A 13,792-nucleotide genomic window follows, 5' to 3' on the forward strand; every position below is an offset into this window, starting at 1 on the left:
TGCATGAGAAGAACATAATTTCATTCCAGACAGTAAGTATTAATTTCATTAATTAATTTATTATGTATTTATTATTCATTATTTATTAATTTTATTAATTAATTGCTGCAGCTGCAAGTCAGAAACAGAAACTCGTAAGAGAACTTACCTGCTTGCTGTAGGTCGGTCCCATTCATCGTCACTCAGCCCTGTATCATGAAACGGGTGGTTTCGTGGTTTGCTTGGAGGGGACAAACTAGCCTGCTTTGGAGTCCTCCACTCATAGGCATTGAAGTTGTACCCTGATGCCTGATAGCTGTGTCCTGAAAAGATGAATTATGTATTTACGGCCCTGTATATGCTGTAATGACAGAAAAGCCCATCTCTGAAGCTTGGTTCTGTAGAACCTTGGTGTGGATTCATGATTGCCAGCTTCTTTTCGCGGTAGTAGTCAGATTATTTATGACCTAAATTACGCCTGGAATTAGGCGTGCTCTAGAGCTTCTCCTGTGAAAGTCCATCAAAAGCAGATCTTAAATATACATAACACTGTTCCCCTACTCTTTATGTCTCAGCTGCTTCTGATGTTCACTTTAGATATCTTCACAATTTATCAATTTCCTATTTGACATCACACATTGAACACTAGTGAATAAATCACGTGTGTTATGGATATGTTAAATACAATTTAACACGGTCATGTGCAACATGCCCCAAATTAAGCCTAAGCTATTTAGATAACTTCACTTCAGACTTCCTGAAAAAAGAGTATGCAAGGATGCATTAAAAACATCCATCAGCTTGGCTCTTCAGATGACTAGCAGGAAAGTTTTTCCTTCCTCCTCATAACTTTCTCAAATTTGGAAGCAACGCAGCCCAAAAATCGTGACATATTAGTGTCAATTATGCACAATACTATCAATCTGTAGAATGGCTACCTAGATGTGGAAGTTGGCATGGTGCAAGAGGCTCCTGAGTGGCCAATAACTGGAGTAATGATAGAACAGGAATTGAATTGAATTTAAAAGAATCAAACTTGGCTAGGGAAGTTAAGGGTAACAGGAAGGGATTCTATAGGTACATAGCGAATAAAAGACAGACTAGGGACAACGTGGGCCCTCTCCAGAAGCTCTCGGGAGAACTGGCTGCACAGGATTTGGAGAAGGCTGAGGTTCTGAATGACTTCTTTGCCTTGGTCTTCCCTGGCAAAGGCTCTGACTGCACCACCCAAGTCTCAGAAGGCAGACGCAGGGACTGTGAGAATGAAGACCTTGGGCCCACGGTAGGAGAGGATCTGGTTCGAGACCATCTTAAGAACCTGAACGTACACAAGTCCATGGGAGCTGATGGAATCCATCCGCGGGTCCTGAAGGAGCTGGTGAATGAAGTTGCTAAGCCACTGGCCATCATATTTGAAAAATCATGGCAGTCAGGTGAAGTTCCCGACGACTGGAAAAAGGGAAATATAACCCCCGTTTTCAAGAAGGGGAAAATGGAAGACCCAGGGAATTACAGACCAGTCAGTCTCACCTCTGTGCCTGGCAAAATCTTGGAGCACATTCTCCTGGAAGGCATGTTAAGGCACATGAAAAACAACAAGGTGCTTGGTGACAGCCAACATGGCTTCACTAAGGGGAAATCCTGCCTGACCAATTTGGTGGCCTTCTATGATGGGGCTACAGAATTGATGGACAGGGGTAGAGCAGTTGATGTCATCTACCTGGACTTGTGCAAAGCGTTTGACACTGTCCCACACAACATCCTTTTCTCTGAATCAGAGAGACATCAATTTGATGGAGGGACCACTCGGTGGATAAAGAACTGGCTGGATGGCCGCACACAAAGAGTTGTGGTCAATGGCTCAATGTCCGGCTGGAGACCAGTAATGAGTGGTGTCCCTCAGGGATCAGTGTTGGGACCGGTCCTGTTCAAGATCTTCGTCGCTGACATGGACAGTGGGATTGAGTGCGCCCTCAGCAAGTTTGCCGATGACACCAAGCTGTGTGGTTCGGTTGATATGCTGGAGGGAAGGGATGCCATCCAGAGGGACCTTAACACACTTGTGAGGTGGGCTGATGCCAACCTTATGAAGTTCAACCAAGACAAGTGCAAGGTCCTACACCTGGGTCGGAACAATCCCAGGCACAGCTACAGGTTGGGCAGAGAAGAGATTCAGAGCAGCCCTGCAGAGAAGGACTTGGGGGTGTTGGTTGATGCAAAACTGAACATGAGCTGGCTTCAGTGTGCACTCGCAGCCCAGAAAGCCAACCGTATCCTGTGCTGCATCAAAAGGAGCGTGACCAGCAGGTCGAAGGAGGTGATCCTGCCCCTCTATTCTGCTCTTGTGAGACCTCACCTGGAGCATTGTGTGCAGTTCTGGTGTCCTCAACATAAAAAGGACATGGAACTGCTGGAACAAGTCCAGAGGAGGCCACGAGGATGATCAGGGGACTGGAGCACCTCCCGTATGAAGACAGGCTGAGGAAGTTGGGGCTGTTCAGCTTGGAGAAGAGAAGGCTGCGCGGAGACCTCATAGCAGCCTTCCAGTATCTGAAGGGGGCCTATAGGGACTCTTCGTCAGGGACTGTAGTGACAGGACAAGGGGTAATGGGTTAAAACTTAAACAGGGGAAGTTTAGATTGGATATAAGGAAGAAGCTCCTTACTGTAAGGGTGTTGAGGCACTGGAATGGGTTGCCCAGGGAAGCTGTGAATGCACCATCCCTGGCGGTGTTCAAGGCCAGGCTGGACAGAGCCTTGTGTGGGATGGTTTAGTGTGAGGTGTCCCTGTCCATGGCAGGGGTATTGGAACTGGATGATCTTAAGGTCCTTTCCAATCCAAACCATTCTGTGATTCTATGACAGGAAGGAGAGCGTCTGTCTCTGCACCGCTAGCAAGGACTCAATACAAACGCAGGACTGTGCTGTCACAGCCCTGCCAACATGGGAATCTCTGTACCCATGCCCCCTTGTGGAAGAGAGACTTGCCCTTAGCAGAGACACTGCTGCTTGCTAGTGCTCTTGAGAGGTGAGAAAAGGCCCATCTCACGACACGCACAAGTGCCGGGAGACCAACATACACTCTCAGGAAGCTCACCTTGATGAAAATGATTTCTCTGGCAGCCATTTCCACATATCTCAAGGCTGTGTAATGGCATCAGATGACCTTTATATCTGAAGAGTTTATTCCTGGGTGCTTTTATCATAGAATCACAGACTCATCTAGGTTGGAAAAGAACTTCAAGATCATCAAGCCCAACTCATAACCTCCACTGCTAAGTCCACCATTAAACCGTATCCCTAAATGCCACATTTACATGAGTAGAGGGCGCATAATGAAAAGCAACATTTTTGCTCATTTTGGTTCTTGTATTCAAGCTCAAGGTTGTTTGAGGGAGAAAGGAGCTGTTATGTGGCTTATTGCACATTTATATAGGCAGGTAGACAGGCAGAGGCATTAATGCTTCTAAATACATATACAGAGTTTCCAGCACCACATTGCTTTGTCCTGAATCTTTTAGGTAAGCCTGGCTTCCAAGTGATGTATCAAGAAGAATGCATGGATTGACTTGGCACAAGCTGATGCTGATCTGGCAAGCAAAATCTGTTACGATAGAGCTGCTATATACGTATTTCATCTTGACATACTCCTTTTCTAGCTCCATAGTTGGCATTTTCTGATGTGCATATTGGATTAGGAAGTTCTGTTTTGTTCACGACTAACAAATATCACTGCTGTCACCTCTCTAAAGAGGGCAGTTTGCTTCCATAAATCAGTCTAGACCTGCCTCTCTCAACCCGCATGTAACTAAGACAGCTGTGTGCATTTTCCAGGTGGTTGGCAGACATTAACACACTGCCAGATTCTAGGAAGGGTTTGTGAAAATGTGACTGCTGTGTGTGGAAGGCTCCAGAGCAGCAAGGCAGACACATCAGACAAAGGTACAAAATGGGGTAGTAATTCAAGGAGAGAAAAGACTGCTCATCAGCATCAAATCAGTAACTAATAGGAGGAAGCATTGTCCAGTGCTCCAGAAACATTCCCCAAACTCCTCAATTTGCTTAGCCTGTTCTTGTGCCAAGAAAGGTTTGGAGAGAAGCCAAACTCAACTTGACAGGTCAAGACAGAATGAACTTTAATAGAAATGTGGGTCACATTAGTACCACGGCAAGGGATAAGGCGCACATCTGATTGCACTCAGGCTGTTTAACAGAAGTGCCATGTATCCAGCCAAGTCTGGGCTGATTTTTTCAAGGCAGTTAGAAAACTATCTCCTTTGAGATACTGGTTCGGTTTTGGCTCGGCATCGGAATCATCAGGACTTTGGAAAGTAGTCTGGGCCTCAATCCTCTCCACAGCTGAGCAATTTGCTCCAAGTATCATCGATTCACGCAGGACATGAGAACTATCATTTTGGCACTTGTTCAGCAATGCTTGTCCTTAAAACTTAGAAATACCAGAAGAAAATCTCACACGGTTTATTTTGACAAACTGACCAAACCAGTTAAAAACAGAAAAAAGACACATTTATCCCAACTCTAACTCCAGAGAAATACAAACTGTACAGGGCGAATATAGCCCAGTACGTGGAGTACTAAATACACGTTCTGCTCTCCAGAAGAAACCGCCGGTGTTATCCCGGAACAGGAACATTAGAGCATAGCAATGAAAGGAATCAGCACAGAACTTCAGTCTATATGGAAAATCTGTTGGGCAGAGCTCAGTTTCAGTTCTCTATGTGAGGGTACAAAGCAGCTGCCCATGAGCTACTGCCCTCGCTCCTGGAAAGCAACAGCAAGAAATAGAGCACTAAACTGAACAGAATGCACACAACCAGCGCGAGCGAGTGAAAATTACTTGAGGTGAGGGTGTGCCTGTCCAGATACCTGCTTTACTATGGGTATAAACATTTTAAAGAGAGTTAAATAAAACACTGAAGCTGTGTGGAAGTTACTTTTCCTGCAATCTAGACTATTACGAGATATCTGCATCCCTCACTGCCTCAACAAATGTCTTACAAACTAAAAGCAGATTATTTGAAAATCCTGTATAAAACAATAGTGATGCAGAAGCAGACAATTTATTGTTAAGGACAATCATGTCTTTAAGCAGAATGACTGTTTTTGAGAGCTGAAAGTTAGATGTTAATGCTGCAGGAATGAGGAAGAAGCAAAAGATTTACAAATCCTAAGCAATGGCTAACATCCCCCCTGCAGCAGTTTATAGTAAATCTGTTGCCAGTTAAAAATTACTGCATACGGGCATCAAATTAGTGAACATCTTCAGAGCATTCTGTGCCTTGCATTGATCCCTACCTGAAGGATAAACTCATTTAGTTGTGGATGAGCTGGGGACCAGGCTATTCAGATGTCAGTAAAGCTAACAAAAGCCTGTTAATGTATTGATAAGTGCTTCATAACACATCCCGTTGTCATGAAGGAATGAATCTGAGACCAGCCAAGTGTGAGAAATCATGGTGCCTGGTGAAGTGTGTGGTCATTATGAGACACTGGCACATTACAGGGTATGAGGTTTAAAGCTGGTACAGATAAACTTCTTTTTAAGGCAAAGGAAGGTCAACCATGAAGGCGATAATTTCTACTTTAAATCTCGATTGCATTTGCGATAGTACCTTGATTTCCAAAGCTGGTATCAATACCAGAGCCATCCCACGACTCCACTGCGCTGTCAACGCTTGGGACTGTGGTGGAATAGATGTCTGAGGGTTTGCCAGATTTCTGTGCAGCAGAGGTTTCATCTTCAGCATCGCTCAATTCACTTACGTGACCCACGGGGACAGAAAATTTCTTGGGACTGGTAGCTGAATAGGATTATAAAGAAAAAGGGGGGGCCAGGGCGGTCATTGCTTTACTGCAGTTCTAAGAAAATGCTTTTTACAACCGACACGACATTTTTCCAGGGATGGCCTGAATGCTTGTTAATCTGTAACAACACACACATGACCGCTGATGCTACTCTTGGCCATACTCACCATCTGTCTGCTTCTTGATTTTCAAGGTGACGGTTTCTCCTGCCATCTGTAATAAATGAATGGCTTCACTCAAAGGTTTTCCTTTCAGACTGCTACTATTTATTGCTAGGATTCTGTCTCCTATGTGAATTGCGCCAGTCCTACAATAAGAGAGAGAAGAGTGCATAAGAAGCAACAAAGACAATTTCTTTGCATATTTGGAGCATGAAAGACTCATCTCCCTTTCTTTCATTTTGCTTTTATAGCTGTGTTACAGAGCAATTCTTTTGTTCAAAATGCTTAAAGCAAGTCGCCTTTGTTGTAGTGACAATATCAGAGCTGAGGCACGGAGGCGTGGATTCCTGTGTTACTGCAGTAGTTGAGTTAATCACCTGTGGATGATATTCACTGCAGCCCACCTGCTTAAGAGCAGTCTCAGACAGCGCAGTTTAGTTCTGAAATGAGTTGAGTTTCTAGAAACCTCACAAGGTAAGAGATAATGGCAGTGTGAGCAGGTAACAGCTCTTTCACCAACACGGCTTTCAGGATGGATCACATCAAGAGAAGAAAATAAGTTCTCTTTGTGTAAATGCGCTGTTTGTTCTGGCTCTGCACAGGGTCATGTTTTGTGTGCTCTCTCTGAATCCACCACCAAAGGTACCAGTTGCAAGGACAGTACCCATCTTAGAAGTAACAGGCAATGGAAAACCCTAGCATTTTCATTTTTCTCTATTCATCACTGACCATGATGAGAAATGCTGAAGTATGATTCAAGTATTATCCTTAGATAATGCTTGCTATGGTGTATGTAAGTGCACCTACAGATGCAGTGTGAGTATACGTTAAGTAGCATGGAAATATATGGTTAAGTTCAGATAAACATAGACACACAAAGTGCTTTCTTTATCTGTTGTACTGCACAGGGCTATTGCTTTTAAATGGCTGCTAAAATGTTCTGTGACTGAGCAGTCTGATTGACTAGTCTTTACTATAGGTGATTTATAATAAGGACCACAATCCTCTGCTCTGTCTTGTACAGTATGTGCAAGAGCATCCTGTTAAGATATTGCTCATGCTCCTGAACTTGGCAATGATCAAAAAGCATCAGTAAAGAGATGATAAATTCAGATAGAGAACTGTAAAAATAGAAATTGCTAAATCATGAAAATTAGCATCTGCAGGTAAACAAAATAAATCTTTACCTTGCAAAAAAAGAGCATTTTAAAATAATTTACATTCCAATTTACCTTTCAGCTAATCCTCCTTTTGTAAGGCTGGAAATGATTATGGGATCAAAAGGCTCTTCAGTACCAGAGATTGTAATTCCAAGAGGCCCACCATAGCGCTTGAGCTCAACAGTATAAATAATTGCTCCAGAGCTCTCCTGTTCATCTGCAATAAATGCCAAGGGGATGCAATTGGTTTCTTATGAAAGAGGGAATGAAAAAAATAGCACATTCAGTCTAGTGACTGGTAATCAGACAACATTTTCAAAGGATTACATTTCAGATACGCTTCTTAATCATATTCTACTGGATTATTGCGGGAAAAAATATTCTCTCTTGTGCGATTTCTTCTTTTATTGCCAAAACCTGATTACACTGAAGTCAATAGAAAAACGCTCCTCATTCTATTAAGACTAAATTTTATTCCATTTAAAATTATATCTTCTTTCCTAGTAAAATATAACTTCAGTCTATTTTCTTACAGAATTACAGCTTGAGGTCGAAAGGGACCTCAGGAGGTCATCTGGTTTAACCCCTCATGCCAAGCATGGCCACCTACAGCAGGCTGCCAAGGACTGTGTCCAGATGGCTTCTGAGTATCTCCAAGGAAGAGACCCCACAGCCTTCTTGGGCAATCTGTTTGCGTGCCCTGTCACCCTCATCGTAAAGAAGTGCTTCCTGATGCTCGGACAGAACTTTCTGTGTTCCAGTTTGTGTCCATTGCCTCTTGTCCTGTTACAGCACCACTGCAGACAGCCTGGCACCACTGCAGACAGCCTGGCTCCATCTGCTTTACAACCTCCCTTCAGATATTTATATAAACTGATAAAAGTCTTCTCTGAGCCTTCTCTTCTGCAGGCTGAACAGTCCCAGTTTACCCTGCTTTGACTCACAGGGGAGGTGTTTCTGTCCCTTCATCATCTCTGTGGCCCTTCACTGGACAGGCTCCACTATGTCCATGCCTCTCTTGCACTGGGGAGCCGAGGTCTGAACCCAGCACTCCAGGTGTGTCTCACCAGGGATGAGCAGAGGGGAAGGATCACCTCCCTTGACCTGCTGGCACTGCTCTGCCTGATGCAGTCCAGGAGGCTGTTGGCCACATTTGCCAGGAGGCAAATTATACTATTGTATGAATGCTGGTACTCATCTGTTTCTTGAACTGAACGAAGGTAACTAGAACATCAAAGATAATTCAAATGTTTTTGATGGACAAGCTTTGAGCTTTTGTAACAGAATCAGAAATAGCTTCCGAACTCTGAATTGTAAATTCAGTTCAATAGTAACTCCATTAGATTTTGTTTCATTATATTGGATGAAGTAATTAGCATTATTTTGTGATTTTTTATCTCACCAACCAGTCATCGGAAATGGGGAAAAATTCCTCACTGGGTAAACTTAAATACAATGCATTTTTCTCAAACAATACCCAGTGGGTGTTGCAGCAACAAGAAAGGCTCCTATACAGTGCTCTTTAAATATTATCAAGAACTACACATCAGGAGAGCAATCAGCTGTGCTATCTTTGGGCTGGGAAGGGACATTTTAAGATCTCAAATGCCAGAGTTCTCCTCAGATCAAAATAACAAATGCTCCCTTGCCCATCTTCTGATACTGGTATTCAGCCAGGATGAGTGGCCTGGCGGGCAGCTTTCCCTCGATCTGTGGGTAATGACATTTTGAAGGGCTCACTGAGTGTGGAGAATGTCTCGGGCGCACACCCGTAAATGTTACTAGAACTAACCTGAGACAAGTCAGAAAATTCAAATGTCCCCATTCCTGCTCCTGTCCACAGAAAAACTGTAAGGAAAAAGAGCTACCTGCATCACTAGCAAAGGTTCAGAGCTGCTTTCTTCTAATGCTGAACACGGTACTTGAGCAGAGCTGGAGAAACATTAATATCTTGGGGGGAACCTGGTTAACGTGGAACTTCCTATGCTCCAGTTTACACCCATTGCCCCTTGTCCTATCACTGGATATCACTGAAAAAAGCCTAGCTCCATCATCCTGACACCTACCCTTTACATATTTGTAAACATTGATGAGGTCACCCCTCAGTCTCCTCTTCTCCAAGCTAAAGAGACCCAGCTCCCTCAGCCTCTCCTCATAAGGGAGATGTTCCACTCCCTTAATCATCCCAGTTTGCAGAAAATGCAGGCCTTTAACTTCCCACCACCCCAGCTCCCTCCTGTTTCCCCCTTGCTATCCGCCCTAAAGAAAATGGTACACATATAGAACCGAAGGTGAGAAGAATTAGTGTGTTTATTCAGCAAAGAATTCTGGCATTTTCATGCCTAGTCTTGGCCTTATATTCCTAATTGGGGCATTATCAGTAGTGTTTTGGCACAGTTCACATCAACTGCACCTTCTCTGACATGCTCTTTCCACGTGTGTCCAACTCCCAAGACCCCACCGGAAGCCTCTGGCTGGCATACAGTGCTGCAAGCTGCCACTGCACAGCGAAAGAGTGGCAGCTCTTGCTTGCTTGCTGAAGCATTTATGGAGCACCAACAAAACCTTGGGGATCTAATGCTGCTGATGCTTACACAGGTGTGGCACTGACATGGTGCAAGGCTTCGCCTGAAGGATGAGAAGTAATCCATCAAGCTAATTAAAAATGTAATAGCCAGTATTTGCCAAGGGTTGAAGTTTCTCTGCTATCAACAGTGAGTGAATAAGAAGTTATTAATCATAGAGCAGCCCTGCCACATGAGAGTTGGAAGTTTATAGATCTTAGTGAATGACTGGAAAGGAGACCGGTCCATTATGTCTGTCTTCTGCTTAGCCATAGTTATTAAAATTAATGGCAGAATGCAACAAATGTGGAATTACTACAGTGCTCTCCTCAGTGCTCTTTTCAGGCAGCACAAATACAAGCTATCCAAGAACACTGCACGCACGTGGCCTGAATTAACAATGAAGGCCAGTTTTGCCACGCAAGCAGAGAGATCTGATATTCAAAACATTAGGTTAATCGGGAGATGAATTTTTTCTCAGTTTGGGAATCTGATGGGGGAAAAAGAAAAGAGAAGATAGAAACTGCTGGAAACGTACTTCCATCTGGGGAGGAAACACAATCAAATTACCATGGCTTTGGGTCTCAGGCTTTTGAGATATTCCTTCTGCCTTTTCTTGTGATGCAGGTGTGGGTAGTTCTTGGAAACCACATTCAATGAGAGCAGACCCTCTGCGCTGCAGCGCCTCTGCCCTGTCCACTACTGCCTTGCTCGTCAGAGTAACATCTGATCCATAGGGACAAAAGGGCAAAGAAGAGCAAGGTGCGGGGGAGCAGATGACAGGTACCCTGCCGCTGGTCTCACCTGCACGGCTGGCTCTGAGGAACACAGCTCTGAGGCACATACAACTGTCTGGAGAAGGGAGGAGGAGCTGGGGAGACAGCAGAGGAAGGGAAAACAGCAGAAAGGAGCCAGAAGCTAGAAATATTTGTAAGAAGAAAGAGTTTGAAAGCCAGCATGGAAAAGAGAACCTAAGGAGGCAGAATCACAGAATCACAGAATCCCAAGGGTTGGAAGGGACCTAAAAAGATCATCTAGTCCAACCCCCCTGCAAGAGCAGGGTAACCTACAGTACATCACACAGGAACTTGTCCAGGCGGGCCTTGAATATCTCCAGTGTAGGAGACTCCACAACCCCCCTGGGCAACCTGTTCCAGTGCTCTGTCACTCTTACAGTAAAGAAGTTCTTCCTGATGTTAACGTGGAACTTCCTATGCTCCAGTTTACACCCATTGCCCCTTGTCCTATCACTGGATATCACTGAAAAAAGCCTAGCTCCATCATCCTGACACCTACCCTTTACATATTTGTAAACATTGATGAGGTCACCCCTCAGTCTCCTCTTCTCCAAGCTAAAGAGACCCAGCTCCCTCAGCCTCTCCTCATAAGGGAGATGTTCCACTCCCTTAATCATCTTTGTGGCTCTGCGCTGGACTCCTTCAAGCAATTCCCTGTCCTTCTTGAACAGAGGGGCCCAGAACTGGACGCAATATTCCAGATGCGGCCTCACCAAGGCTGAGTAGAGGGGGAGGAGAACCTCTCTTGACCTACTAACCACTCCCTTTCTAATGCACCCTAAGATGCCATTTGCCTTCTTGGCCGCAAGAGCACATTGCTGGCTCGTGGTCATCCTCCTATCCACCAGGACCCCCAGGTCCCTTTCCCCTTCACTACTTTCCAGCAGGTCAACCCCCAACCTGTACTGGTACATGGGGTTGTTCTTCCCCAGATGCAAGACTCTACACTTGCCCTTGTTAAATTTCATCAAGTTTCTCCCCGCCCAACTCTCCAGCCTGTCCAGGTCTCGCTGAATGGCAGCACAGTCCTCTGGTGTGTCAGCCACTCCTCCCAGTTTTGTGTCATCAGCAAACTTGCTGAGGGTGCACTCAGTTCCCTCATCCAGGTCATTGATGAAAATATTAAACAGCACCGGTCCCAGCACCGACCCCTGAGGAACTCCACTAGTCACAGACCTCCAGCCAGATTCTGCGCCATTGACCACAACTCTCTGCCTTCTTCCTTTCAACCAGTTCTCGATCCACCTCACTACTTGATCGTCAAGCCCACACTTCTTTAGCTTATCTATGAGGATGCTGTTGGAGACAGTATCAAATGCCTTACTGAAATCAAGAAAAACTACATCTACCGCTCTACCATCATCCCTCCACCTAGTCACTTCCTCATAGAAGGCTATAAGGTTGGTCATACATGACTTTCCCCTCATAAAACCATGTTGGCTGTTCTTAATGACCCCCTCATCCTTGATATGCCTAGTGATGGAGTCACTATGGAGTCCATCATCCATCCAGCACAGCGTGTAAAGGACTCCTTGCCTTAAGCACGTGCATAGTCATGCTAAAGTCACGTTTGTAAGTCTGTGGATAAAGCGTGCACTTCACCACTCTGCTGGAGAGCTGAGGCCTACGAATCCATGCTTTGCAACCCATGATTCCAATCTTAAAAGCAGAAAAAACCTCAATAAGCTGACAAGATAACGATCAACCTTATGTGGCTGCACCCGAGGGGAAGCTGCCTTTCCAGGAAATGGAAGACTTCATCTTGCAGTGCAGCTCCTGCAGCCAATGCAGCCACTTGTAAAATACAAAACTGGATACAGCAGTAAAATTCTTTTTCATGTGACATTTTCTGATTAGCGTTAGCATGAATCAGCCATGTTTAGGAAAAAACGTTTCACTAAAATGTAAATGCAAAGGGATAACCCTGTGTTCTGAAAATGCTGAAACCACACAGAAATCTGCACTGCCAGTACCGGAATTATCTTCATCTTTGCGGATCTTTAGCTTCACAAGGTCCTCACAGTGCTGAAGGATCTGGACAGCATCTTCCATGGAGCAATTGTCAAGTCGAATGTTGTCTATTGCAAGCAACTTATCACCCAGTTCAAGTGTCCCAGTTCTGTGAACAAGCAAACAAACTCGCATGAAATTCTAGTAACATGAATGCAAGTTATCTTAGCAGGTATGACCATTATTATTACAGCAATAAGACAGATTTTTAGAAACATGTATTGGCATTTTCATTTGCAACTGCTTTTTACAACAACAACAAAGCAGTCTCTTACAAGCTCCCTCTGTGTAACTGGAGTCTGGCTGGCTACACAATGGAAACAGGTTCTTCCTGGGAACTTGAAAGTCTTACCTGTGAGCAACGCTTCCTTTCTTGATATCAGAAATAACCAGAGGGTCCCCTGGTTTTCTACTGGACGGAGCTGTAATGAAGAATACATACAAGTATCTGACTTTATTACCAGATATGCAGATGGGCTAATTCTGCCCATAAATAAGTAATTCATACACATTACCTATTAGTATTATATACCTCTCCTTTTCCTAAATTATACGTACGTGAATACAACCATGAGCAGCATATTAGTAAGACTGCATACTCCTCAAAAATTAGAAATGTCAGAATTAAGGAAACCGATGCAAAGTGAATTAAACCTGGTATGTCTAAATCCCGAGTTAGACTAGGACTGAACCATCTGAATATATCACAGTACAGCTCCAGCGATCTATTATGAAATGCTGTGCAGATGTGCTAACTGTGTACAAGCCAAACGGTATGGGTGGCCACTACTCCTAACACCTCATTTAGTGTGAAGTAGATTCCTCCTTCTCACGCGGGAAGCATTATCGGCATGCCTCTGCTTTAAGCACTGAATGAAACAGAAGCGGATGTAAAGGAACGTGGGCTAGCCCACTCATGATATTTTGCCAAAGCACTGTGACTCTGAGGTAAACCAGTGCCTCTTTGAATGAGTAACTTTGCTCCTCTGTATTGCTGTGGGCCTTAAGCATTGTGGACTTTTCCCCACTTTGTACTGCAGATACCTACTAGAAACCCTGCAATTCCAGCAATGGTTGAATTAGTGAACCCCACAGCAGTCCCCCCCTTGCACACCTCACTCATATATTCTTGGAGGTGTATCACATGTTTCAATTTCCTATCTGTCCATCATGGTTAAAAGCATGCTTGGCTCTACAGTGCCCATCACTGCAATTCTTTACTGACTTGTGCAAAAGTATCTGACAAATCTCCTTTGTCCAGGAAATTTGCTTGGCAAATTCTGCTTGACTTTCGGT

At 44.4% G+C, this 13,792-nt stretch overlaps 1 protein-coding gene across 14 annotated transcripts in view; it reads right to left on the reverse strand.

Moving 5' to 3' along the window:
* Positions 1-13,792, reverse strand: part of GRIP1 (glutamate receptor interacting protein 1) — a 334,511-nt gene that overhangs the window by 16,068 nt on the left and 304,651 nt on the right. For 13 of the 14 annotated variants that reach the window (XM_065668374.1, XM_065668350.1, XM_065668402.1 and 10 more), the window contains 6 exons: positions 12,849-12,918; positions 12,460-12,605; positions 7,198-7,342; positions 5,972-6,111; positions 5,612-5,800; positions 149-302 (listed from right to left, as the gene is read on the reverse strand). In XM_065668374.1, the coding sequence (XP_065524446.1) occupies positions 149-302; positions 5,612-5,800; positions 5,972-6,111; positions 7,198-7,342; positions 12,460-12,605; positions 12,849-12,918 (844 nt within the window). The remainder of the gene's footprint in view (positions 1-148; positions 303-5,611; positions 5,801-5,971; positions 6,112-7,197; positions 7,343-12,459; positions 12,606-12,848; positions 12,919-13,792) is intronic. The other variant, XM_065668384.1, reaches the window with a different exon arrangement.

This window comes from Lathamus discolor, chromosome 1, assembly GCF_037157495.1.
Source record: "Lathamus discolor isolate bLatDis1 chromosome 1, bLatDis1.hap1, whole genome shotgun sequence".
NCBI classification, from domain to species: domain Eukaryota; kingdom Metazoa; phylum Chordata; class Aves; order Psittaciformes; family Psittacidae; genus Lathamus; species Lathamus discolor.